The sequence below is a fragment of the Leptopilina heterotoma genome, unplaced genomic scaffold (assembly GCF_015476425.1).
Source record: "Leptopilina heterotoma isolate Lh14 unplaced genomic scaffold, ASM1547642v1 Lhet_60, whole genome shotgun sequence".
Taxonomy (NCBI): domain Eukaryota; kingdom Metazoa; phylum Arthropoda; class Insecta; order Hymenoptera; family Figitidae; genus Leptopilina; species Leptopilina heterotoma.
The window spans coordinates 7343343-7370605 of record NW_025111138.1 but is presented as its reverse complement, the minus strand read 5'-3'; the positions used below and the strand labels follow the sequence as shown (position 1 = coordinate 7370605).

At 23.3% G+C, this 27263-nt stretch overlaps 1 protein-coding gene across 2 annotated transcripts in view; it reads left to right on the top strand.

The window, feature by feature from the left end:
- LOC122509461 (rhotekin-like) overlaps nucleotides 1-27263 on the top strand; it is a 106496-nt gene that overhangs the window by 54079 nt on the left and 25154 nt on the right. The window contains exon 1 of one of the 2 annotated variants that reach the window (XM_043623571.1): nucleotides 10315-10628. The exons of the other annotated variant lie outside the window; for it this stretch is intronic. Within the exon in view, the coding sequence (XP_043479506.1) occupies nucleotides 10437-10628 (192 nt within the window). The 5' untranslated portion in view covers nucleotides 10315-10436. Of the gene's footprint in view, nucleotides 1-10314; nucleotides 10629-27263 lie in introns of those variants that run through there. 2 annotated transcript variants of the gene reach the window in all.

The window sequence follows — 27263 nt, the reverse complement described above, 5'->3', positions numbered from 1 at the left end:
TTATTTACACAAATTACTTGCATGAAATTTTTTTAATTCGAATAAATTATATTTGAACCAGCAGTTGTTTTTATTTAAATCAACTAAATTATATTTTAATCAACAATTTTTATTTACATCAAAGACATTATATTTGAAACATCAATTTCTGTATTTGAAGCAAATACAATTTAATTGACTTGAATAGAAATTATTTGATTGACTGGATTTGCACTCATCTATGTACTAAAACTTACTATTTACTATACTTTCTTTACGTTATACTACTATTTGGGTACTTTATTTAGATTTTAGCCACTAAAAGCTACTATTTCTGTTTTTATTTATTTATTTTTTTGAGAATTTCTACTAGGTACTTTAAATTCGCTAATAATAAGGATCCAAAAACTATTCTCAAAAATTATAATCAAATTCTTTAAAATGATTCAATTATTTTCAAAAAATATTCGAAATTCAATCGTTTTCAATATCTAGTATTTTCATAAAATTTTGCAAATGAATCTAATTATTTGAAAAAAAAATTGATAAAATTCATGCAAAATTCAATTATTTTCATAAATAATAAAATTTCCACAGAAATTTAATTACTTTAGAATAGAATTTTCAAAAAAATTTCGAGAAATCAATTATTTAACAAAATTTTTATACAATTCTTCACAATAATTCAAACATTTTCACTAATAATATTTTTCATGGAAATTCAATTTTTTAAAAAAAATTTTGATAAAATTCTTAGTAAGAATTCAATTATTTTCATAAATAACAAAATTTTTCACATAAATCCAATTCTTTTTAGACATTTTAATAAAATTTTTCGCAATAATTAAATTATTATTTTCATAAATAATAAAATTCTTTACAGAAATTCAATTATTTTTGAAAATTTTAATAAAATTCTTAGCAATTATTCAATTAGTTTCATAAATAATAAAATTCATTGCAGGATTTCAATTATTTTTAGTAAAATTTTACAGGAATTGCTCATTCACTCTTAAAAATTTAATTTCAATTCCTCAAAAAAATCAATAATTTAAAAAAAAATGTTTTCTTAAAATTCTTTGGCAGAATTAAATTATTTACAAAAATATTAGAATTTTTCAATGGAATTCAATTATTTTCAAATACTTGAATAAAATTGTTGGAAAGAAATAAATTATTTCAAATACAATTTAAATTAATTTTTTTTTAAATAATTCAATTATTCTTTTAGATTTTAATAAAATTCTTTTCCAGAATTCAATTATTTACATAAATTCAATTTAAAAAATTATTAAAAAATGCAATTATGTCGAAAAATAACAAAATTATGCTGGGAAATTCAATTATTTTGAGGCATTTTAATGAAATTCTTTGGAAAATTCAATTATTTTTATAAATAACAATATTCATCATAAGAATTCAATTATTTTTAAAAGTAATAAATTTCTTCTTGGAAATTCAATTATTTCAAAAAATTCTAATAAAATCGTTCGCAAGAATTTTTTTTTTTAATAATGTTCGTAAGAATTCAATTTTTTTCATGAATAATTAAAATTTCTTAGGAATTCAATTAATTAAATTAGAATTTGCATAAAATTAGTCGAAAAAATCAATTATTTAAACAAAAATTTTTTTAAAATTCTTTGGAAGAATTAAATTATTTACAAAAATATTAGAATTTTTCACAGGAATTCAATTATTTTGGAATATTTTAATAAAATTGTTGGAAAGAAATCAATTATTTTAAATACAGTTTTAATTAATATTTTTTGAAATAATTCAATTATTCTTTTAGAGATTAATAAAATTCTTCTCAAGAATTCAAATATTTACATAAATAATTCTTCGAAAGATTTCAATTATGTCGATAAATATCCAAATTATTCCCGAAAATTTAATTATTTTTAGGCATTTTAATAAAATTCTTTACAAAATTCAATTATTTTCATAATCTAACAATATTCATCACAAGAATTCAATTGTTTTTAAAAGTAATAAATTTCTTCTTGGAGATTCAGTTATTTCAAAAAATTCTAATAAAATAGTTCGCAAGAATATTTTTGTAAACATCTTCGAAAGAATTCAATTCTTTTTATGAATAATTAATTAATTATTTTTATAAATATTTAAATTCTTTAATTAATAATAGAATTCGTTGCAGGAATTCAATTTATTAGCAGGATAAGAAAAAGGTAAATATTTTTTATGAAAATTAGGAAAAAGTCAGGAAAATAAAATATGGAATGGAATTTTTGTCAGTTTTGTGAAGTGTCTAAAACTAAAAAAAAGTAGTAAAAAAGTAGCTATCGAAAAATTAAACTTGACCAAAAAAAACTCGTTTTAGACACTTCACAAAACTGACAAAAATTCAATTCCATCTTTTATTTTCCTGACATTTTCCTAGTTTTTATCAAAAATCTTTCGACTAATTTTATGCAAATTCTATAATTTAAATAATTGAATTCCTGAGAAATTTTTATCATTCATAAAAAGAATAGAATTCTTACAAAGATTTTTATTAAATTTTTTAAAAAATAATTTAATTCCTAAAAAGCATTTTATTATTAATTGAAATCAGTTAAATGGCATTTGCTTTAAATAAAAATTTGATTCAAGTAATTAGTAAGTTGGTAATAGACAAGTAATCGGTTATTTGAAACAAATAAATTTTTTATTAAATTTGAAGAAGTTAACAATATTCCCGAATCAATCTACACTTAAATAAATTAAATATCTTAAATAAATCTCGATAAGCTCATGGGCTTCAATGTATCGACAGCACAGCTGCCCTAATACAGAAACCTGCTTAATTTGAAAAATATTTTCGAAATTAATTAATAATTTCAAAATTATCAAAGAACTCAGAAAAAAACGGTAGCATGGTGGGATACGAGCCCACGACCTTTCTATTGCCGGTAGACTGCTCTGACCACTGAGCTACATGCACCCCGAGACTCTCCGAGTTCTTTTGTTTTTGAGTTTTTTTTTTGGAGTTTTTTTGAGTTCTTTGATAATTTTGAAATTATTAATTAATTTCGAAAATATTTTTCAAATTAAGCAGGTTTCTGTATTAGGGCAGCTGCTGTGCTGTCGATACATTGAAGCCCATGAGCTTATCGAGATTTATTTAAGATATTTAATTTATTTAAGTGTAGATTGATTCGGGAAAATTGTTAACTTCTTCAAATTTTATATTTAATCACCGAATGATAAATTCACTTCCTTTCAATTCAAATAAATTTTTTGTTCAGTGCATACTTTTAAACAACTTTCCAACTTTTTATGTCTTTGAAAACATGAGCATAAACTTTCATAATTTTTATTATGATTCAGTGATATACATTAGACAAATAGTGTGCATAATAAAGAGAATCGTTATTTATGTCAAGTCGAAAATTAATAGTTGAGAGATGCCTTTAAAGTTGAGAATTAGTGTTAATTTTTCTGTTTTATGACCTCATCGTGACGTTTCTACTCTTCCGGTAAATGCCTCGCCCACTCGGAAGATGTATTCGTACTACAAATTTTCAATCATACGTTTGCAGATAAATGCACTCGTGAATAATAGCTGTACAAGTTTAAAAATTGTATCACCACCCAGTAAGAATTTCCAACATATATTTTGTAGTTCACTGACATTATTTCTTGTCAGTATATTGACATTTACTATATATTAAAAAAATTGATAAATTTTTCGCAACTTATAAATTTAGAATTGTTAATTTATATTTATTTAATATTTGCTTTGAAGAAAATTTGCTCTCTCACTGAAATTATTTGAAAACGAATGGAATAAATTTTTATTGAAAAGAAATAAAAAACGAGAGAATTTGAAGATTTCTTTCAATAATCTCTTGAGTTTAATCACCTTATTATAAAATTGAGTCAGAATAAGAGATATATGTGTGCATTCGAGACTGAATAATATATTTGAGGTGAGATTTATGATTTCGAATGCATGTTGTAATTTTTTTTTTCGTATTTTAATTATTAAACATACAACTCGGAAAAATGTAAACAAAATCAAAGAGAAGTTTTAAAAATATGATGATAAAAATTCGAAATTACTCATTCTGTAATTGATGAAAAATGTGAATAATTCTTGAATATTGAAATGAAATTTTTATTTCGAATTTTATTTAGTAATCCCGGTTCATCGAAAGAGAGACATAACAGATTGGAACCAGTTTGAAAAGGACACTGCTCCCTTTGAAAAATGAATGAATTATAACCCGCTGCAAACAAGATTACCCTGTAGAGCAAACTAAAGGTGAAATGATTCTTTTTGAGCGCATATGTTCAAAAATAGACTGCATTTTCACCCCATTAAAGAAATTAATTTAGTTGAGATTTAAAATTTTTTTTTAAATATTTCAAATACTAATATTTTATTAGCATTTTTCTAAAGTTCTAATTTCTGAAGCAAAAAAATATTCTGATTCACTCTAAAAATGATTAGAAACTCAAAATGTTCGAATTCTTTAATTTACGAATTTCTTTAATTTTAAAATTATTTGAAAACACTAATAACTTTTTTTAAAATAAATATTTAATAATTATTATTTTTCCAGAGAAATTAAAATTCTTCAAAACATTCAAATTTAAACATTTTTGAAATTCAACAACTTATAAAAATATTATTACTGTAACTTATCTTCGAAAATTATTTTCATCATTTCAATTTAATTATAATTTTTAGCAATTGTTAACTAAAGTATTCTTCTTTAAATGTATTATTTTTAATAATTTTTTATAAAGTTCTTTGAGAATTTTTAAACCCATTTGTTTACAATTTAATTTTACTAAATTTCAATTATTCGGAAATTTTTCAATTAAATATATATAAGAAAATAAAAAATTCAAATAATTACAAAAAAATATCCAATTAAACTTTTCCAAAAAAATTAATTCTATTAAAAGAATGAAAAATTCAGATTCTCCACAATTTTAATTTGAAATCTTTTCAAAATTCAATTATTTCTAAAAATTCATGATATAAACTTTTAGTATTCAATTATTATCTAAAATATATTAACTGAAATTCATTTTTGAATCAATTTTTATTAGCAAATTCTACGAGAATTTTTCGAGAAATTCGATTATAATTTTATTAAAAATAATTGAAATTCTGCCATGAGTTTTATTATTTATGAAAATAATTGAATTCCTAAAAAGAATTTTATTATTTACAGAAATAATTGAAACCCTGAAAAGAATTTTAATCTTTATGAAATTAATTGAATTATTGCGAAGAATTTAAAAAAAAATTTATTCAAATTCTATTTTAAATAATTGAATTCCTGTGAAATTTTTATTATTTATGAAATAATAATAATTGAAATCTTGACGATAAGTTTAGAAATTTTTTAATAATAATTGAATTTCTGGAAATTATTCTGATATATATCAAAATAATTGAATTCTTTTGACGTATTTTAATAAAGTTTTTAAGAATAATGACATTTTTCATGAAATTTAATTAAAATTGTATTAAAAATAATTGAAATTCTGAAATGACACAAAAATTCAGAATTTCCTTATGAATTCTAAAAATTGAATTTTTTCCAGTACTTTTAATAAAAATCCCTGACATTTCCCTGATTTCTCTAACCTATGGCATCCCTGATTTTTCCCCCTGATTCCAAAAAGAATCAAAAAAATTATTCAAAGATTTTAATTAAAAAATTGCCTTAAAAAATTTTGTAACTCTTTAGGCGAATAATAAAGAAAAATTAGTCACATTTTCATCTGTAAAATTTCCAAATAATAGTTTTCGACGTTGATTGTCGACGTTAACATCGACGCTCAACTTCGAGAACTATTATTTCAGGAACATGAGTAATTTATAAGAAAATATTTCCAATAAAAAATATTTCCTTGATTTGAACCTTCAAAACTCGTGCGGATCATTTTTTTATCTATTATATTAGATAAAGATTTTCCTTGCCGCACTATAAATAGGAATAGAAACATGGATTATCTATTTAGAATACGATTTTCAAACAATTCGAAACGTAATTAATGTTTATGTCAAAACAAGTGTCTATGCTGTGTATGTACTTAACTGAAACTTTATTGCTCCGCTAAAATGCGTTCATTAATTAAAATGACACTCTACTAGTAACAAACTATTATTTCACTTTGTGCCAATTCTCGCGTTCAGACAAGGGAAAATTTTATAGAGCATATAATAATATAATATCATTTCTTTGAATTAATTTATCTTATATTAGCATTTTGAATCATTTTCAATGATTCCCACTAATCTTTAAAATGATTAGTGAAAAAAGTAAAATGCGTGCTTGTATAATGGCGAAAATAAGAATACATTTCGCACGTACCGTCATTTATAATTATAATCATTATTCTCGGAATTATGTATATTATCTATCATAATTGTACACAAGTGTTTAAATTTAAATACACATGTACAAAAGTGCTTTTACGAATGTTAATAATTCTGAAAATATTTCCAAACAGAATGTGCTGAATAGTTCAGCAATTAGATTAAGGAAATTTTTTATTTTGATCCTAAGGTGTTCTCTGTGACGTCATGATAGTTCAAATGCCCTTAAAAATACTAAAAAAATAGTGGGGCCAATAATAATAATATTAGTAATAATAATAAATATTATTATTAATTATTTTTGTGTTGTTCTCGTTGTTATTGTTGCTGTTATTAAAATAAGCGAAAATTGTAAAATTCTCTTTAATTTTTTTTGAATGGGGAAATAAAGAATATGAACGTATAGGAAACACCTTTTGCTGGAGTCAGTTCTCAGTTGACGTAGCATTGTGTTATGTGTGAATTCTATGAGAAAGCGAGGAGAATAATAAAGAGAATAGAATCTTGTTTAACCCGTTCTGCGGTGCTCTGTTGTACCTTCGACCCAGCGTTTTCTAATTTTTTTCACCTTTTCTCTCGAAACATGTTTTCATTGGAGAATTCATGGCCCTTGCAAGTGCGATTTTATGTCTATAGGGAAATTATAAACAAAAGTTTGCTCTTATAGAAAACAGTAGATTCAACTATTGTTAGCATCAAACAATAGTATTTTTAAATACTGTATTAACACAATAGTGTTTTTAAATGTTTTTGGTTGTGCCAATCAGTAGTATTTTTAAACATCCGGTAATGCCAATTTTTCATTTCGATTTTTTAAGGATTTTAAATTGGTTCAGACTGATACAGATCATGACTATAGAAGCAGTCCTGATTAATAGTAATTTTGGTTATTTGTAGTCCTAATTAATAGTCGTTTCGATATTTGGTACAGGAAATTAATAGAATTTTTAATTGCTGTAGACTGATGCTGACAACATCTGAAAGATTCCTCTAATCCGTAGTGCTAATTAGTTGTGCTTTCATTTTCTGTTACTGTTAATTACCAGCAATTTCAACTAATTATAGTGCCGATTAATAGTAATTTTAACTGTTGGTAATTATAATCAAAATTAGTTTTAAATATTAGTAGTATCCGTAAATATTCTTAATTGGTAGTGACTATTATGGTTTCTTCTTCTGGTTCTAACAATCACTAGTAGTTTCAAGTGATTAGAGTGCTAATTAATTTTAGTTTCAACTAATTGTCATTTCAGTTGATAGTTGATAGCAATTGAAGTTTTAATTGTTGATAGTCCTAATCGATAGAAGTTTCAACTATTGGTAGTCCTAATAAATAAAAGTATTAATTGTTGGTAATCCTAATCAATAGAGGTTTCATCTGTTGTTACCCCAATTAATACCATTTTCAATTGGTAGTGGAAAACGATTAGTGGAAAATTCTAGTTATTGTCTGCATCAGCAGACAATAACTAGAATTTTACACTAATCCTAGATCCAATTGTGGTTTCAATTTCTGGTTCTAACTTAAGGGCCCTATGGTAATTTGAATTAATGACAGTTGTATTAATAGTAGCTTCAATTCTTTTGCGTCTGTTTTCAGTTGCATAATTCTACGTCTGCTATTGTTGACAAAAAAAGATCATTAAATGGTAATTATACCACATCAGACAATCACAAAGAAACAATTATAAATATCATCGTTATAATACATTGATAATCAATATCCAGAGCAGCACGTGTACATCAAAAATATTCCCAAGTGCGCTTTATAATAAGTGGATACGATAATAAAAATCTGGTAAAATCCAATAAAATGAGGAAATAGCCTCTGCAAAACGGGGGAAATAACACGAATGGTTCTTCTGTGGGAAGGGTGCTTATTAGTGGTTATCCATGCTGTTCGACTGGTTCTCTTTGTGAACACGCACGTGCTTATATTCAACATTTGTTCGTGTTCACTCTTTCATTTTGGCATAAATTCCACGCCCCTTTAAAAAAAAAATCCCTTCGTTCTCAAATTCTCTTCATGTGTCTTTATTTAATTCTCTTTTCTCCAGTATTACTTCCTCTTTTTCTCTCTTGCTATGCATCTCTTTTTCGAAGAAATCTTTCACCTATATGTTTCTATCTTCAGTTCTATCTTTATTTCTATCTTCTTTTTCGTCTTTATTTCTATCTTCTTTTTTATCTTTATTTCTATCTTCTTTTCTCTCTTCATCTCCATCTGCTTTTCTCTCTTCATCTCTGTTTCCATCAGTTTGATTGTAAATCAGTTTTATATTTCTCTCGCCTTTTTTTCAAATCTGTCTCCTTTTTTTTCTTTCTCTCTCTCAGCTGACAAGGGACGAGTCCCAACAGCCATATAGACTCATACAGAGAACAAGAAGTACTATCCGGTGATCGGGCGTCATTCAGAGTTTGTTCGCGACCGAGAGAGCGTCGCTCGCTCGTTTTCTCTCTCCACTGAGAAAAAAGTTGGTGGACCTTATAAAGATGCTGTGTGCCGAGGATTTTGCACTTTAAGTGACCCATGAACTCCCGCCACTTGCTTTTGTTTGTAATCCCCTTCTATCGTTTTTCCCACTTTTCATTTTGATCGGCACGAAGAAAACCGATGTTACACGAGTGATAAATCATACTTAACCGAGAGTGACCGATCGCGAACGAGATAAACCGAGTTTGTGTTCTGCACAGGTGTATCATTTACCTGTTGTATTCCCAAGTAAACTTTTTTTTATTTTGGAAATATTCACTATTCGAGAGAGGAGGGGAAAAAGATTCGAAATAAGGAACATTAAGGAATAAACAATTGACAAATATAGCAAAATGATTTTAAGGATGATGTGATTTTTATAGAGGATAACAAACTGATGGATCTTAATTTTAGAATAAATCAGAATTTTTATAAAAGGAAACTGTATGGACCATCACTGGTGGAAAAGCAGAGAAAAAGAAACGAAAAATTTTCTTCGTTGTAAAGTAATAATTTTTCGATTTTTGCATATAGAAGAAAGAAATTTCGTGAGAGAATTTTTTTTTTCTCGACAAATTGAGTTCTTTGTGACGCATGATTTTCTTCTCATATTCACATCTCTCTAGACAGAAAAAAAAGGAAGCTGAAGTGTCTTTTGGCGACGATATAGTATTCGCCGGCTGCAAACTGGAAACGAACTCAACATCGCGAGAAGTGCGCTCAGACCGCGTGTTTGTTTTCACTCATTATACCGTTTTCTTTTGCCTTTTTATGCTCTCTCGACGATACATTTTTTCCACCAACAATACACTTTTTGTGTTTTTTAAATATTAATTCTAGTTTGTATCATTATTGACTACAATTTATTGTTGTGCTGTTACAATTGTTTTGCTGTTAAAATTTTTGTACTGTTACAATTTTTGTACTGTTACAATTGCTGTACAATTACAATTGTCGTACAATAACAATTGTTCGAATTCAAAAATCGATTAAAGATGCAAAACAGGTGAAAAGTGCTCGTAAGATGTTTGTTGCACCGAAAAAAATAATGACACTTATTTAATGACATCAAAATTATGTGCAAATTTTTGAAATGAATTTTTATTTGCTGCTTGCAACGAAATTGAAATCGTGAAGTTTGTTGCATCCAAAAAAATACAGTGAAACTTAATTAATGACATCAAAAATTATATGCGACTTTTTGATTGTTGCTTGGAAAATGAAATCGTGAAGTTTGTTGCTTAAAACTTGATGTTTGTTTGCATCAAAAAGTATAGATTAAAAATTACTTAATTATTTTGAAAACAGTGATTTTTGCAACGAATTTTTGTTTGTTGTTTTAAACGAAAAATCACGATGTTCGTTGCATCAAAAATTATAGTAAAATTTACTTAATTATTTCGAAGACTATGACTTTTTGCAAACGAATTTTTGTTTGTTGCTTGAAACGAAAATGAAATCGTGACGTTACATCAAAAATAATAGAAAATATTAGTTAATTATTTCGAAAAGTATGACTTTGTTGCAACAAATTTTCGTCTTTGAAAATTCATTCTTTTCATCTTTAAATAAAATTTGAATTTGAAAATCAGTTTCGAGAAGAGAATTTCAAAGAAAAGTCATAAAATTTGGATCAAAATGGATTCCTGTTTTCCGCCCTTGGCAACATTGAGTCTCAGGGACACGAAAAAATCGCCGACAACTATTAAACATCGTCTTAGTAGTGGAGATAGTCCCACACCCTCTGTTGGTGGTCATTCACCTGGAAAAATTGAGATTTTACAGGATTTGGATTTTTACTATATTCGTCAAATCGCTCACAATTTAAAGGTAAAAACAAATTTCTCGGAATATGTTTATTGTTGTGTATTGGGTTTTTTTTCTTCTTTATTAGATAAAAAAGTTCTTTTCTTTTTTTTCTTTTTTGAAAATAAAGAAGAGAAGTATATTTTTTTACAGGAGGGTTTTCACTTCTTTTTTTTGCGCACTAATATGTATGGAATAATTATTTATATATACAGTCACTTGAGACTTGAGGGTATATTATGAGGTTGCTCTCTGTTGAGTAGCGGAAAGTCCCTCGAGACAAGTTTCTTGTTTGTCCACGTGCACCATCTTCTACTCATTTATCATTAATTTGCCTTAACAGTAAATTATACTTTTTTCCAACTGTTATACATTTTATGGGATTTTGTTTTCAGAAGTAATATTTCTGTTGATTGTTTGATTTATTTTTTTTGGGTGAATTTGAAAATGCATTTGAAAATTGGAATCTAGTGATAATTTCCTGGTTTTACCATAGATTTATTTTTAAAAAAATTATTACTATACATTTATTTTCTACCAAAAATTCCTTACCAGAAATTTATTATTATTTTTATACACAAATATAAAATTTAAACATAATTTGAAAAAAAAACAATTTGTAGGTATTAGGAAAAATTTTCTATCTTTCTGGTAAATTTGTTTCAGTCACGTATGTAATTTCGCCAAACTATATAGTATGGAACTTGCTTTTAAAAGGTAATTTATTCTTGTGCGAGGCATTAAATCATTTATTTTTTTCTCTCTTTTCTTTTGAAACGTTTTGATGGAAAGAATGTCTTCTTGAAATAATGAAAGATCAGTGATGCTTCATTAATGTTACGGCTCACGCTTCTTAACTGTCCATTAATATTTGCGACACTCCTTATTTTCTGACTCAACCAAAGTCTGCCTTTGACTTTTATATTTCTAGAACTCTATATAGCAAATATAAGTTTGAAAACTTATTTTTGTCCTTAACACTCATGACAATAATGTTACTAAAAATAGTAATTTTGTAAGGATTTTTTTTTTATCTTTTAATACTCATGACAATATTGTTACTAAAAATATTTACTTTTACTATATTATTTATTATTTGTTCCATTGTTAAAAGTTGTTTAAAAATTATTAGTAATAGTAATAATGATAATAATAAAAATAAGAATAATAATGATCGAGGAATAATAATAATTTAACAATAATATTTAATATTTCGCTTGATATTGTAATAATTAACTTTAATGGAAAAAATGCTTCTTTTCGCTTATCGTTTTTCTACATGAAGACAATGTGAATTTACAAACTGATAGGTACTTGTCAAATACACAATAATGAGGTTTCGTGTTTCGTCGTAATTCATACAAACATAATTTATAGAAACTTGCCGCTTTGATTCGATTAGATTAAAAAAAAAATGAAAAAAAAAGAAGAAAAAAAACAGGTCTTTCGTGTCCTGGGGCTTTGAATGCATTTCATGCACACGATTCATCTTCACTGTAATCAACCCCAGCTTGTCTTCGCGGTATACTTTTTCCCTGATAGAGACAGAGAACCCTCTATTGCATGAAATTGCTTTTCTTTGCAGAAACGGAATTGCCGTAAACCTTTTAGATCAGAAGATGTAGTACTTTAGATAATAGGGCGGTCTTGAGTAGGTTTTCTATGTGTACATACACAGGAAAAGATTTCAGAAAAATTTTCTGTTTTTTTCATTAAAAAAAAAAAATTTAATAAAAAAAAAGTAAGAATTTTGTTTTTGAAAAAACCATTTTGTCGATAATAAATGTCGTTGTTGAAAAAATTGCTCAAGTTTAATTCTTATGACTTTTAGTCTGAGGGACAAACCTTGAACGGACCACACACGTGCTATTCAGCAGAGGTTCTCAATAAATATTTATTTCGCTCTTATCATCCGCTAACCCTTTTTCAATTATGTACGCATAATAAGTGACGTGTGTGAATTGATTTTTTTTTTTAATTTTCCCTGCAGAAAAAAATGCAACTGAAAAAAAAAATATTTGAGAAAAATAAACACGATTACTTGTCTCTTAAATAAATAGTCTTAGCAAATAAATATTTAGTTGAATCAAATAATTTTTATTTATGTCAATAATTTGTTTTTTAACTTGTGGAAATTTATTTGAATCAATAATTTCTGTTATTGATGTAAATACACTATTTGATTGACTTAAATAAAATTTTTTTGATACAAACAAATATTTATTTGATTTAAACAAATATTTGATACAAACAAATGTTTATTTGACAAAAATAAATTTACTATTCACGGAAAAATGTTATATTTGACTGAGGGATTACTAAAAGTTCAAAAAAATTATATTTGTTTCAAATAAATTTTTATTTTAGTTCAAATAAATTTCCATTCGGTTCAAATAAATTCTATTTGGTTCACAGAAATTTTTCTTTTCTTTCAAATAAATTATATTTAGTACAAAAAAATTGTAGTCTGTTAGAATAAATTTTATTTGGTAGAAATAAATTCTATTTGGTTCAAAAAATTTTATTTGCTTCAAATATATTTTTATTTTGGTTCAAATAAATTCTATTTGGTTTAAAAAAATTGTATTCGATTATAATAAATTTTATTTGGTGGAAAAAAAATTCACTTTGGTTTAAATAAATTTTATTTGGTTGAAATAGATTCTATTTGGTTAAAAAAAAATTGTATTTGTTTCAAAGAAATTTTTATTTTGGTTCAAATAAATTATATTTGGTTAAAAAAAAATTGTAGTCTGTTAAAATAAATTTTATTTGGTTGAAATAGATTCTATTTGGTTCAAAATTTTATTTGCTTAAAATAAATTTTTATTTTGGTTCAAATAAATTCTATTTGGTTAAAAAAAATTGTATTCGGTTATAATAATTTTTTATTTTGGATCAAAAAAATTTTATTTGGTTTAAATAAATTCTATTTGGTTAAAAAAAATTGTATTTGGTTCAAATAAACTTTATTTGCTACAGATAAATTTTTATTTTGGTTTAAAAAAATTTTATTTGGTTTATAAATTCTATTTGGTTTAAATAAATTCTATTTGGGTGAAAAAAATTTTATTTGCATCAAAAAAATTTTTATTTTGGTTAAAATAAATTCTATTTGGTACAAAAAAATTGTAGTCGATTAAAATAATTTGTATTGGGTCAAAATAAATTTTATTTGGTTGAAATTGTTTTTATTTGTTTCTAAAAAATTATAGTTTGCTCAAAAAAATTTTATTTGGTTTAAATAAATTCTATTAGGGTCAAACAAATTTTATTTGCTTCAAATAAATTTTAATTGGGTTTAAATAAATTCTATTTGATTTATAAATTCTATTTGGTTCAAAAAAATGTTATTTGATTCAAATAAATTTTTATTTTGGTTCAAATAAATTCTATTTGGTATAAAGAAAATTGTAGTAGGTTAAGTTAATTTTTATTGGGTTAAAATAAATTTTATTTGTTTGTAATAGATTCTATTTGGTTAAAAAAAATTGTATTCGGTTATAATAATTTTTTATTTTGGATCAAAAAAATTTTATTTGGTTTAAATAAATTCTATTTGGTTAAAAAAAATTGTATTTGGTTCAAATAAACTTTATTTGCTACAGATAAATTTTTATTTTGGTTTAAAAAAATTTTATTTGGTTTATAAATTCTATTTGGTTTAAATAAATTCTATTTGGGTGAAAAAAATTTTATTTGCATCAAAAAAATTTTTATTTTGGTTAAAATAAATTCTATTTGGTACAAAAAAATTGTAGTCGATTAAAATAATTTGTATTGGGTCAAAATAAATTTTATTTGGTTGAAATTGTTTTTATTTGTTTCTAAAAAATTATAGTTTGTTCAAAAAAATTTTATTTGGTTTAAATAAATTCTATTAGGGTCAAACAAATTTTATTTGCTTCAAATAAATTTTAATTGGGTTCAAATAAATTCTATTTGATTTATAAATTCTATTTGGTTCAAAAAAATGTTATTTGATTCAAATAAATTTTTATTTTGGTTCAAATAAATTCTATTTGGTATAAAGAAAATTGTAGTCGGTTAAGTTAATTTTTATTGGGTTAAAATAAATTTTATTTGTTTGAAATAGATTCTATTTGGTTCAAAAAAATTCTATTTGGTTCAAAAAATTTTATTTGGTTCAAAAAATTTTATTTGGTTCAAATAAATTTTTAATTTTGATCAAAATAATTTTATTTCTTTTAAATAAATATTTTATTTGGTTCAAAAAAAATTATTTTTGGTTCAAATAAATTTTATTTGGTTCAAATACCTTTAATGTTTGCAATTAATTTTTTTCATACATGAGTGACGAATCTATATACAAAGTAAATGTCTCCATATTTGCTGATTAATTGATCTAATTAAGAAACTTGTTGCGATTGGCGCTATTGTGAACAATTACGACATAATTGTATTACGAGGTTACTATGAATACACACATCCACAAGAACAGCAACAAGTTAAATTTCCTTCGGTAATTTATTCTGTACGCGTTCGCCAACACCTATATATTAACCTTATATGTCTATATTTACATGTAAATTTTCATTTTCTTATCACTCTCTCATAGTTGGCTATTAATTTCCTTTGATTGCATTTTGCCATTCATGAGGTTAATTTTGCATTTTAAAACAATAGGTGTTTTAAAAGTTCTTTGAATAAGTCATATGAAAGTAAAGAGAAAGAAAATTTCAGACCAACAGAAATGGAAATTATAACCGTTTGCTTGGGAATTCGGTTTGTCTTTTATAATTTCTGTCGCAGTTAAAAAAATTTTTAAAGATGTTAGAAAAAATTCCTAATTATGTGCATCTTCATCAACACTTTTATTATTACTCTTTCAAAGTATTTTTTTTATCTGCGATATTAGGATTTTAATGAGGATAGTAAAATTATTTCTTTTTCTCACGCATCTGATATAATAATACTATTCTAAATGTGTTCACTTTCCGTGCTGTGTTTTTTTCTTGAATAATTTTTTTAAAACGCTCTCTTTAATTTTCGAAAACTATACAATTTAGCGTCTCGGGATTGAAAAACATTTTTTAATGCGCTCTCACTTTAGTATAATGGCCCTTTGTTTCATAATTTCACAGTCGATAATAAATATAGCTTCTTGTAAGCGTCAAATTAAAAATTTCTTTTTAATGTATTTATAAATTATTTATAATGTTTATTAATGATAATAACAATATTAATAATAGCATAAACATCAATAATAGCAGTATTAATAATAATAATGTTAATGATAATAGTAGTAATTATAATAATAAAAATAATAATCCTAGTAAAAATATTTTTATTATTTCATTTTTTATAATATCATATTTTTTATTAATTGTAATTTAAATATATTACATTAATTTTAATATAAATATTTATATAAATAATATATTTTTATGATAATAATAATAATAATAATAATAATAATAATAATAATAATAATAATAATAATAATAATAATAATAATAATAATAATAATAATAAAAATCATAATCGTGTAAACTATTATTGGAGTTAAAATTTTTTAAATGTAATTTCTATAGTGAATTATTTAAATAATTATGGTATAAATAAATAGTGTGAATTTTATGTGTAAATTATGATAATAATTATAGTTTTATATTGTTCGATAAGAAAAGTTTAAAATTTTTGAAACAAATTTATTTTTTGATTATTTTTTATTTTTTGTCGTTAATTATTTTTTTCAACACATTCTTAATGTTCACATTTATATTTTACAAATAGCTTAAAATCTTTATTTAAGAAAAATTTCTGGAATTGTGGGCGAACCGGTTCATCGATCAATAAAAATCTTATATTGTTGAATATTATTCCACAACTGTTTTATTTTAAATGTCTTGACCAACCTGCTTTTTAAAAATATAAATTGTGTCATTCATGTAGGTGAATTACCTTATAATACAATTTTTATGAATGGAAATATTTTACATGTATGTAATATTAACTTTATAATGTAAAGAGTTATTTTTATTATTATTATTTTATTATTATTATTATTATTATTATTATTATTATTATTATTATTATTATTATTATTATTTTATTATTATAAATAATAATTACAACAATTATAATTATAATTTATAATTATTTATTGAAAATTTGTTTCTATTTAATTTACAACTTCTTGTCGTTTATGTTTTTCCAAGCAAAAAATATATAAAAATGTTTTTATTTTGGAAATAGGATTCTTTTATTATTTCGAGGAGGTTCACTTCCTTTTTTCCTAAGAGTGAAAGATGACCAGCATCTTCCTGTTGCATCTGCTTACATGTCTGGAAACTATTACTTTTTTTTTAATATTCTAAATTCGTTTCTTTTCTATTTATTTACCGAAAACTACTGTATTTTTCTATTTTTATTTTGTAGAATAGAAAATATTTTTTCTATTTTTGTTATTTTATTCGTTATCTTTACTTTATTTTTATTACATTTATTATTAACAATTACATTGAAAATTTTTTCTTGAATTGGAGTAATCGTTAAATTTTAAATTTGATTATTAAAAATGACCGAGTGATAGAATTAAATTTTATTTATATTTTATTTATTTTTATGATAAATTATTATCATTATTATTGTTACATTTATTTCTCCACTTACCTCTTTTTTTATTTATACATTTTTTGTCCCATTTATTATTTTTTAATTTTATTAATTTCTTTATTAATTATTATTAATTAATTTTTTAATTTTCTTTTATTTGTTTCTTTTTCATTTTCTTTTATTTATTTCTTTTTTTATTTTCTTTTATTTCCATTTGCATTTTTATTTTCTTCTTTTTTCAAATAGAAAAATTTTTAGAGAACAAGAAGGAAAAAAAATAAACTTTTTTTTTTAGTTTTTAATGTTTCTATAATTTTTAATTTGAAACGTCGAGAAAATCTTTCGTAAAATGCGAGCCAAAATTTAAATATCATTTAGAAATCTTTCATCACATTTATCTTTTGGCACAGAGGTATATGTAGTGTCGTTTTGGACAAGCAGCAAATGTTATAAAATTTTATCTTGTCACTGCATCTTAGGTCTCTTCCTGAAACTTTCTCTATATTTGCCCCGCACACGGTTCTAATTTCTTTATACACTTTAGTTACAAGTAATTATTATTCATCGTCTGAAGATACATCTCTGTTGAAAACAGAATATTCTATAGATTGGGAGAAAAAAAATTATATTTTCTAGTCTAGTGTAGAAAATAATTTTTTTTCTCGTATTACTTAATTTCCAAGATTTCATATATTATAAAAAATTATTGTCTAGGCTAGAAAATAATTTTCTTCTCGTATTAATTAATTTTCAAGGTTTCGTGTATCTAAAAAAATTATTATGAAGGGAAACGAATAATTTTCTAACCCTTTTTTCTTTTCCTCAATTTTCGTCTAAAATGCATTTTCATCGGTGTATTCAAAAATTAATTAGGATGGGAATTTATCAATGTGTGGTGATATTAAAAATTGGTGTTGAAAAATGTCGTAATGCAGCTTTTTCTCAGAATCGTGAGCTTATTTTGGAGAGTTCATAATATATATAATCACCCTCCAAAGATATAATTGCACCGTAAGGCGATGAGACACTCGGCACTATTTTTGAAGCGTGAGTTTCTATCTTTAAAAAAAAGAGGATGTCGGCATTAATCGTCGGAAATGTTTCGTTTTACGTGTAGCTAATACATCAGTAAAGATTTCTTCTATTTTTACTGTATATAGAGAAAAACATAGGCGGCTCAATGAAATGTTTTTTTTTTGTATCTATGAAAGAAAATTTTTTTTATGAGTTTCTTTGAATGAAGGGAGAATTTCCTTCTGGAAACTGAATGATATTTCCGCTTGAAGTAATTAAAGAGAGCCCGAATTTAATTTTAATGTTATTAAAATAATTTAATTTTACTTTTTTTATAAAATAATTAAATAAAAGACTTTTTCTACTTTTTTAAAATTTTTAATCGACTAAAGCAACTTTTTTGCGCTCTAAAGTCGATTCAAAACCTGTATTTTTATATACTGTTTTGTAATAAAAATTCAAAAATTAAATTTAACATTCAAGAACTTTATGGTTATAATATTTTCGATATGTGACGTGAAATTATTGCAATAAAGTTTTAATTTGATGTAGAAAGAAAAAAATTTCCTCCACAGGATCGAGATTTCAATAGCAAATATAGATATGTATTATTAAAAATTAAAAAATAAGTAAACAAATAATTTTGACCTATCCAAAAATAAATTTCTCACTTTCACCAAATATTATTTTTGTCACTTCCTGAAGCTTTTTTCTCATTCTCTTTTTTTCTTTCTTTCCTCTCTTGTTTCCCCGCGTGGCGAGCAGTGTAAAAATAGCTCCTCCAGTGTCTTTGTGTTTTTTTTTCTTTTTTATTTACAGTCTGTATAGTCTGCTCAACTAATAAAAAAGTTTTTTATAAATCGAGATGAGAATTTCAAGTTAAAAACAAAATTTCCCATCTTCTTTTTGATATAGGAGTAATTTTAATTTTTATATAAAACTAAGGAAGGGTACTAACATAAAAGTGGTACAAGGACGTCTTCTCCTTTTTTTGTTGACCTGAACCTTGAGTGCTTGCAATCAGAGGCAAAAGAGAGAATAAAGGTACCCTCTCATTTAAAACTGCAAATCGTTGCAATTCGTTAAATAAGAAAATAAATGTTTGATGAACGGTGAAATCTTTCTTTAATATATAATCGTTATCTTTTGCAATTTAATAAAGAGCAGATATATACTTTTCTCTTTATTTATAGACACAGCACTTTTTTTTTTTTTTTTTTTTTGTCGCAATGAAGACAAGAAGAGCAGAAGAAAATATCTTTCACATGTTTATAAATAAATATATCAAAAATAAAAAAAAATGGGCTAAAAATCTGCAAGCATTTTTCGGAACATTGAAGATTATAAACAGAAATGAGGTCAAAGGAAATACACTAATCAGTTTCAGTCCACTGGAATATTCACTGAATTGATCACTATCGAGTGATTAAAAGCGATGACTTTATTTTTGGTACTTGAATCCTCTCCACTAAAAAGGAGTTTTGTCAAAGAAATCTATACTTAAGAACAGCTGACAAGAGAGAAAAATATCGAAGCAAAGGATTTATTTCTCTTTTTTGGTAAACTTTCTTTTTCTAAAAACAGCAAAAATTTTAAATTCAAACTAAAGGTAAAAAATTGCACTTACTTTTACAGTAAAACATTTCTGGTAACTTTTACTACTTTCGGAGTAAATTTTGCTACGTTCGAAGTAAATTTTACTAATTTATTACAAATATATTCTTCGAATGTAGTAAAATTTACTTTGAACGTAACAAAATTTACTCCGAAAGTAGTAAAAGTTACCAGAAATGTTTTACAATAAAAGTAGTAAAAGTTACTTTATATTTAAAAGTTACCAGAAATGTTTTACTACATATAAAAGTAGTAAAAGTTACTATTTATATTTTTCTCCGTGTACTTTAAATTCGCTAATACTAGAAATTAAAAAAAAACTAAAAAACTAAAACTAATTAAAAAAAAAATTAAAAATTAAATTAATTAAATTAATTAAAACTAACTTTAACTAATTAAAAAAGTATTCTCAAAAATTATAATTAAATTCTTTAAAATGATTCAATTATTTTCAAAAAAATATTTGAAATTCAATTATTTTCAATATCTAGTATTTTCATAAAATTTTCCAAAAGAATTCAATTATTATTTAAAAAAATGATAACATTCACCCAAAATTCAATTATTATCATAAATAATAAAATTTTCACAGGAATTCAATTAATTTAAAATAGCATTTTCAAAAAAATTTCGAAAAAATCAATTATTTAACAAAATTTGTATACTGTTCTACACAATAATTCAATTAATTTCACTAATATCAATATTTTTCATGGAAATTCAATTTTTTAACAATATTTTTGATAACATTCTCAGCAAGAATTATTTTAAATAAAATTTTCATAATATTTATTATATTTCGAAAAAATTAATTATTTAAAACAATGTTTATAAAATTCTTATGAAGAATTTAATTATTTTCAAAAATAACCATTTTTTTACAGAAATTCCATTTTTTTTAAATATATAAATAAAATTTTTCGCAATAATTCAATTATTTACAAAAATATTAGAATTTTTTACAGAAATTCAATTATTTTCAAATATTTTAATAAAATAATTGTTCGAAAGAAATCAATTATTTTAAATACAATTTTAATTGAATTTTTTTTAAATATTTCAATTATTCTTTTAGATTTCAATAAAATTCTTCGCAAGCATTCAATTATTTACATAAACAATTCTTCGAAAGAATTCAATTATTAAAGATAAATAACAAAATTATACCCGAAAATTCAATTATTTTGAGGCATTTTAACAAAATTCTTTACAAAATTCAATTATTTTCATAAATAACAATATTCATCACAAGAATTCAATTATTCTTAAAAGTAATAAATTTTTTCTTGTAAATTCAATTATTTAAAATAAAATTATAATAAAATCTTTCGCAAGAATTCAATTATTTTTGATAATTTTAATAGAATTCTTAGCCACTATTCAATTATTTTCATAAATAATGAAATTCATCGCAGGATTTCAATTATTTTTAATACAATTTTACAGGAATTGTACGAAAAATGTAATTATTCTTAAAAATTTAATTTCAATTCTTCGAAAAAATTAATTACAAAAATGTTTTTTTTAATTCTTTGGAAGAATTAAATTATTTACAAAAATATTAGAATTTTTTACAGGAATTCAATTATTTTCAAATAATCTAATAAAATTATTCGAAAGAAATGAATTATTTTAAATACAATTTTAATTACATTTTTTTGAAATAATTCAATTATTCTTTTAGATTTTAATAACATTCTTCGCAAGAATTCAATTATTTACATAAATAATCCTTCGAGAGAATTCAATTTTGTCGATAAATAACAAAATTATTCCCGAAAATTCAATTATTTTGAGGCATTCAGTTCTTTTTAAAACTTATAAATTTTTTCTTGTAAATTTAATTATTTAAAAAAAATTATAATAAAATCTTTGGCAAGAATTCAATTTTGATAATTTTATTAAATTGACACACAGACGTTCAATTATTCTCAAAAATTTTAATAGAATTCTTTGTAAAATTTAATTATTTTTAAAAACATTTTGCAATTCAATGATTTTCAATATCTACTATTTTCATAAAATTTATAAACAGAATTCAATTGTTTAAAAAATTTGTTGTATAAATCTTCGTTAAAATTCAATTCTTTTTATGAATAATAAGAATTTCTGAGGTATTTAATTATTTAAATTAGAATTTGCTTAAAATTAGTCAAAAGAAATCATGTATTTAAAAATTTTGATAAAATTCTTCGCAAGAATTAAATTATTTTTATAATTATTTAAATTCTTTCATGAATAATAAAATTCGTTGCAGCAATTCAATTTATTAGCAGGATAAGAAAGAAGTAAATATTTTTTATGAAAATTCGGAAAAAGTCAGGAAAGTAAAATATAGAATGGAATTTTTGTCAGTTTTGTCAAGTTTCTAAAACGAGTTTTTTTGTTCGTCAAGTTTAATTTTTCGATAGCTACTTTTTTTTAGTTTCAAAGCTACTTTTTGCTACTTTTTTTTAAATTAATTATCGAGTGCAAAATCTGCAATTTGTTGCAAATTTTTTTTTTTTTTTGCAAAATTTGCTAGTTAGTTTGTAACCTCGGTGAAGTTCGCAACGTTTATGATCAACGATTGAAAGAGAAAAATTATGTTCCTACCAAAAAGAATAGAATTTTTTGCTCACAAATATTTCTTTTGTAAATCATTATTCAAAAAACTAATCAAAATATTTTCTATACGAAAATTAATAAAAATTTTGCTTAAAAAAATATTTTTCTTCGTAAATTGTAGATTATAAACGTTGTGAACTTCATCAACGTAGTTTGTACTGATCTTTAATTTGCATTTTTGTATATTACCTGTGAAGTTTGTACTTTGTTTTCATTGCAGCATATTTTTTATAGCTGAACTTTTTATTTATATTTTGTCAAAACTTGTTTTCAAAGCCTTTATAATCGGTACAAAATTCGATAAATAGAAATATGTCACCTATTGTCATTCACAGCGAGTAATTACAATTTCTCCACATTTGTTCAACAATAAGTATTTTTAGAATGAAACAGTTTACTTCTGCGTCAATATAATGACCTCAATTAATCAAGTCACCACTTTGTTAAAAGCAACTTACTCTACTACCACAATATCACGAAATAAATTTCTAAATTTAACTCGTATAAAAATATCGGTTTTTAAAAAATTGAAAACAAATTTCTGCCTATTTTTTTTTTTTTTTTTTTATAATAATGATAATAAATAATTTTGTAGTTGTACAAATAAGAAGGCGCGCATTTTGTGTGTGTATATGTAGAGGATAAGAAATTGTTGCAGACAGAGCATGTACGTAATTACTAATACGGATACAAAGTTGACTCCTGACCACCGGTAAACGAGTCTTAATGAATCATATCGTGCTGGAGTCTAAGCAGTTCTTGTAGGATGCTACAATTACGACATATACCGTATGGTTGCTGCTCATAAATAAATAATTCAACCCCATCAGCGGTATTATTAGACCGAGAAGCGCAAATCCGCGTTTTATCGATACGATTTATTACCATGGGCGTAATGAACGTATCGAGTATAATATCATCTTATGATCTAGTTGATCTATGCGCTTGGTCGCTTGATTTATGCGCGACATTTGCATAAGCATCTACTGTAAATACCAAAACCAATATCAAACTGAAATTTCCAGAATGCCAACCAAAATATTAACCGAATACCAATAAAATACTAAACAATCAATTCGAAAATATTTATTTTTTGTAAAAGTGGAAATAAAATAAAAATCTTTGAAGAAATTTAAATTTTTCAAATACCTAACTTCTTTTAGTATTTCAACAATAAATTATTCAAAAATCCAATAATTTTTTCCTAAACAAATATTTTGTTTACTTTACAACAATTACAAACAAATACATTGAAATAATTTTAAATTTCAATTACAATAAATAACAATATTATTTATTTTAATTGAAATTTTAAATTATTTCAATGTAAAATCTTTTGATATCTATTTTTCAAAAGCCTAATTTTTATAGAATTTCTAAATTTATTCAAAAATTCAATAACTTTTTGTAAACAAATATTTTAAAACTTATTGTTATTTATTTTAATTGTTTCAATTTTTAAAACTATTTTCGGGAATTCAATTATCTTGAAAAAAAAAATTTAATTACTATTTTTCAAAAGCCTAATTTTTTTTAGAATTTCTATACAATAATTTATTCAAAAGTTCAATCATTCTTGTTCAACAAATATTTTAAAAAATTGTTATTTATTTTAATTGAAATTTAAAATTATTTCAATATAAAACCTCTTGAAATTTAATTACAATTTTTTTAAAACCTTATTTTTTTGGAATAAAATCAAATTCTCTCAAATATAAAATTTATTTCATCGAAATTTGACAAAACTTTTAATTGTTTTAATTTTTAAAACTATTTTCAGGAATTCAATTATCAAAAAAATTTAATTTCTATTTTTCAAAAGCCTAACTTTTTTAGAATTTCCACAATAATTTATTTGAAAGTTCAATAATTTTTTATAAACAAATATTTTAAAACTTATTATTTATTTTAATTGAAATTTTAAATAATTTTAACTGAAATTCTTTTTCTTTGTTATTAAAATTCAATTACGATAATTGAATTATTTAAATTCATAAATTTTTGCAAAATATTATTATTAATATTAATATTATTATATTATTATTATTAATATTATTATTATTATTAATATTATTATTATTATTATTATTTTTCCAGTTTTTAATTACAATTTTTCAAAAAATACAATTAAATTTAAAAATAAGTTTTTAAAGTGAGAAAATAAAAAACCTTTGAAATATAAAATTTATTTTCATGAAATTTTAAAAAATTCCTTATTTTATTAATTTTTAAAAAAAAATTTCTGAAATTAAACTATTTTCAAAACTTATTTTGAATTATGATTTTATAAAAACTTCATTTTTTAGAATTTCTAAATAAAATTTTTCAAATTTCATTAATTTTTGTTTAATAAATTCTTGAATACTTATTGTTATTTATTTGTTCAACAGAAATAAAAATTTCAAAATTTCTTTTAATGTAAAACCTTTTAAAATTTAATTATTTCTAAAAATTGTAACGACAAATTTTTGCAATTCTTCAAATATTTTGTAAAATTTTAGATGATATTCTTTTTCAAATCAATTCTTTTGAAAAAGTTATACGAGAATTCAATTATTTAAATACAAAAATAAGTGATAAAATTATTTGATCATTTCTAAAAATTGCAACTGTCACTCTACTTATTATGGATTTTTAAAAAAATTTTGAGGATGTTAATTTATTTAAACCTAATGGAAATTTACTTATTACAAAATAAAGTTTATTCGGTTCAAATAAATTTTATTGTTTGCAAATAAATTTTATTAGTTTTGTTTAAATGTTTTATTTGCTAATAAACTTTTTATTTGAACCAATTAAAATTTACTTGCAGTTACATCCAGAGGAAAGATATATTTGACTCAGAACCAACTAGACTTTTTATTTGTTACAAATTAATTTTATTTTGTTTAAATAAAATTTTATTTGTTGCAAATAATTTTTATTAGTTTTGATTAAATGTTTTATTTGTTAATAAACTTTTTATTTGATCAAAATGAAATTTACTTGAAAGAAATATTGTTTTTTTAAACTAAAAATAGACATTTTTTGTTTCAAATAAAGTTTATTTGATTCAAATAAATTTTATTCGTTGCAAATAAATTTTATTAGTATTGTTACACTTTCTTTTGTAATTAAACTTTTTATTTGAACTAAAGTTTACTTTATAATGAATAGAATTTATTTGAACCAAATAGTAATTTATTTGTTGCAATTGCAAATAAAGTTTATTTGATTATATTCGTTGCAAATAAATTTTATTAGTATTATTACATTTTCTTTTGTTAATAAACTTTCACATTTGAACTAAACTTTACTTTATAATGAATAGAATTTATTTGAACCAAATAGTAATTTATTTGTTGCAAATAAAGTTTATTTGGTTCAAATAAATTCCATTTGTGAATAAATAGAATAAATTAATGAGTACATTCAAATTGATTTGTTACAAATAAATTTTATTTGCCGCAATTAGAAAGTTTATTAACAAATAAAAATTTGTAACACATCTTTATTTGCAACAAATAATATTGATTTGCAACAAACAATATTTATTTACAACAAATAAAATTTGTTTTTAACAAATAGAATTTATTTGCAACAGATAATATTTATTTGTAATAAATAATATTTATTTGCAACAAATAATATTTGTTTTCAACAAATAAAATTTATTTGTTGCAAATAAATATTATTTGCAACAAATAATAATTATTTACAACAAATAAATATTATTTGCAACAAATAATAATTATTTGCAACAGATAATATTTCTTTGTAACAAATATTATTTATTTGTGACAAAAAAAATTTGTTATTAACAAATAAAATTTATTTGCAACAGATAATATTTATTTGCAACAAATAAAATTTAATTGCATAAAATAAATTTCTACTTGGCCTTGAGACAAATATTATAATATACCTTTTCTCTGGCAGTGCATCCCATAGTGTATTATTTTTGAAATGAAAAAATTAGATGGCCGTAGTGGCCGTAGTCAATAGAGGGGAAAGCATTTAATTCTGCTTTTGTTGATTCTGCGACTCAATGATGACGACGATCATCATCGTTTTCAAGGGGATAAAGTGTAAATTCGTAACAGGGTGGGGTATTAAAATGGATCGATATTCCATGGCGCCACAACTCCCTTCGCGAACAGTGGATAGTCTCCGTCACGAACCGGCATTGCCACCCCCGGCTTCAGTACACTTTCACAAACCTAAGCTTACGGGGGTGTTTTTCTACCTCAACATATAACCTCCAACTTTACGCAATACAAATTTCACTGACGAAATTATAAATCTTTTTTTTTTCTTGCAACAATCTCTTTCAGTAGAGTAAATTTTACACAAATTCTCTGTCTCCGTAAATCCAGATAAATAAACAGAAATTTTTTAATTCACAAAATTATTAATATATTAATACAAAAAGGAAAAACTTAAGAATTTTTAGTACAAAAAGAAAAAAACTACAATTTTTGGGACAAAACCTTATTTTTATTGAAAAGTAAATAATAATAATAATAATAATAGAAATAAATAAAATGTTATTTGTTTAAAAAAATGTTCTTTCAGACGGTGGAGAATCTTTTTGGCAATAACAATAAAAATGTGTTTTCTTTTTTTTTGCGGAAAAAATGTATTTAAATTAAATATATAAATTCATAGACTGACAAGTCGTGTGGTGTGTTTGTGTCGTGGGAATATATTATTTAACTGAGAGAATATATCTATATTCTAAATTCTCTAACGTGAAACATCGTGACTGAATGTTTTTTGCGTGCTGGGAATGGGAAATACAAATCTTGAGGAAAGAATGACCAATTTGATAGTGTCGAGGCCAGCGAAAAAGGTATTTGAACGTTT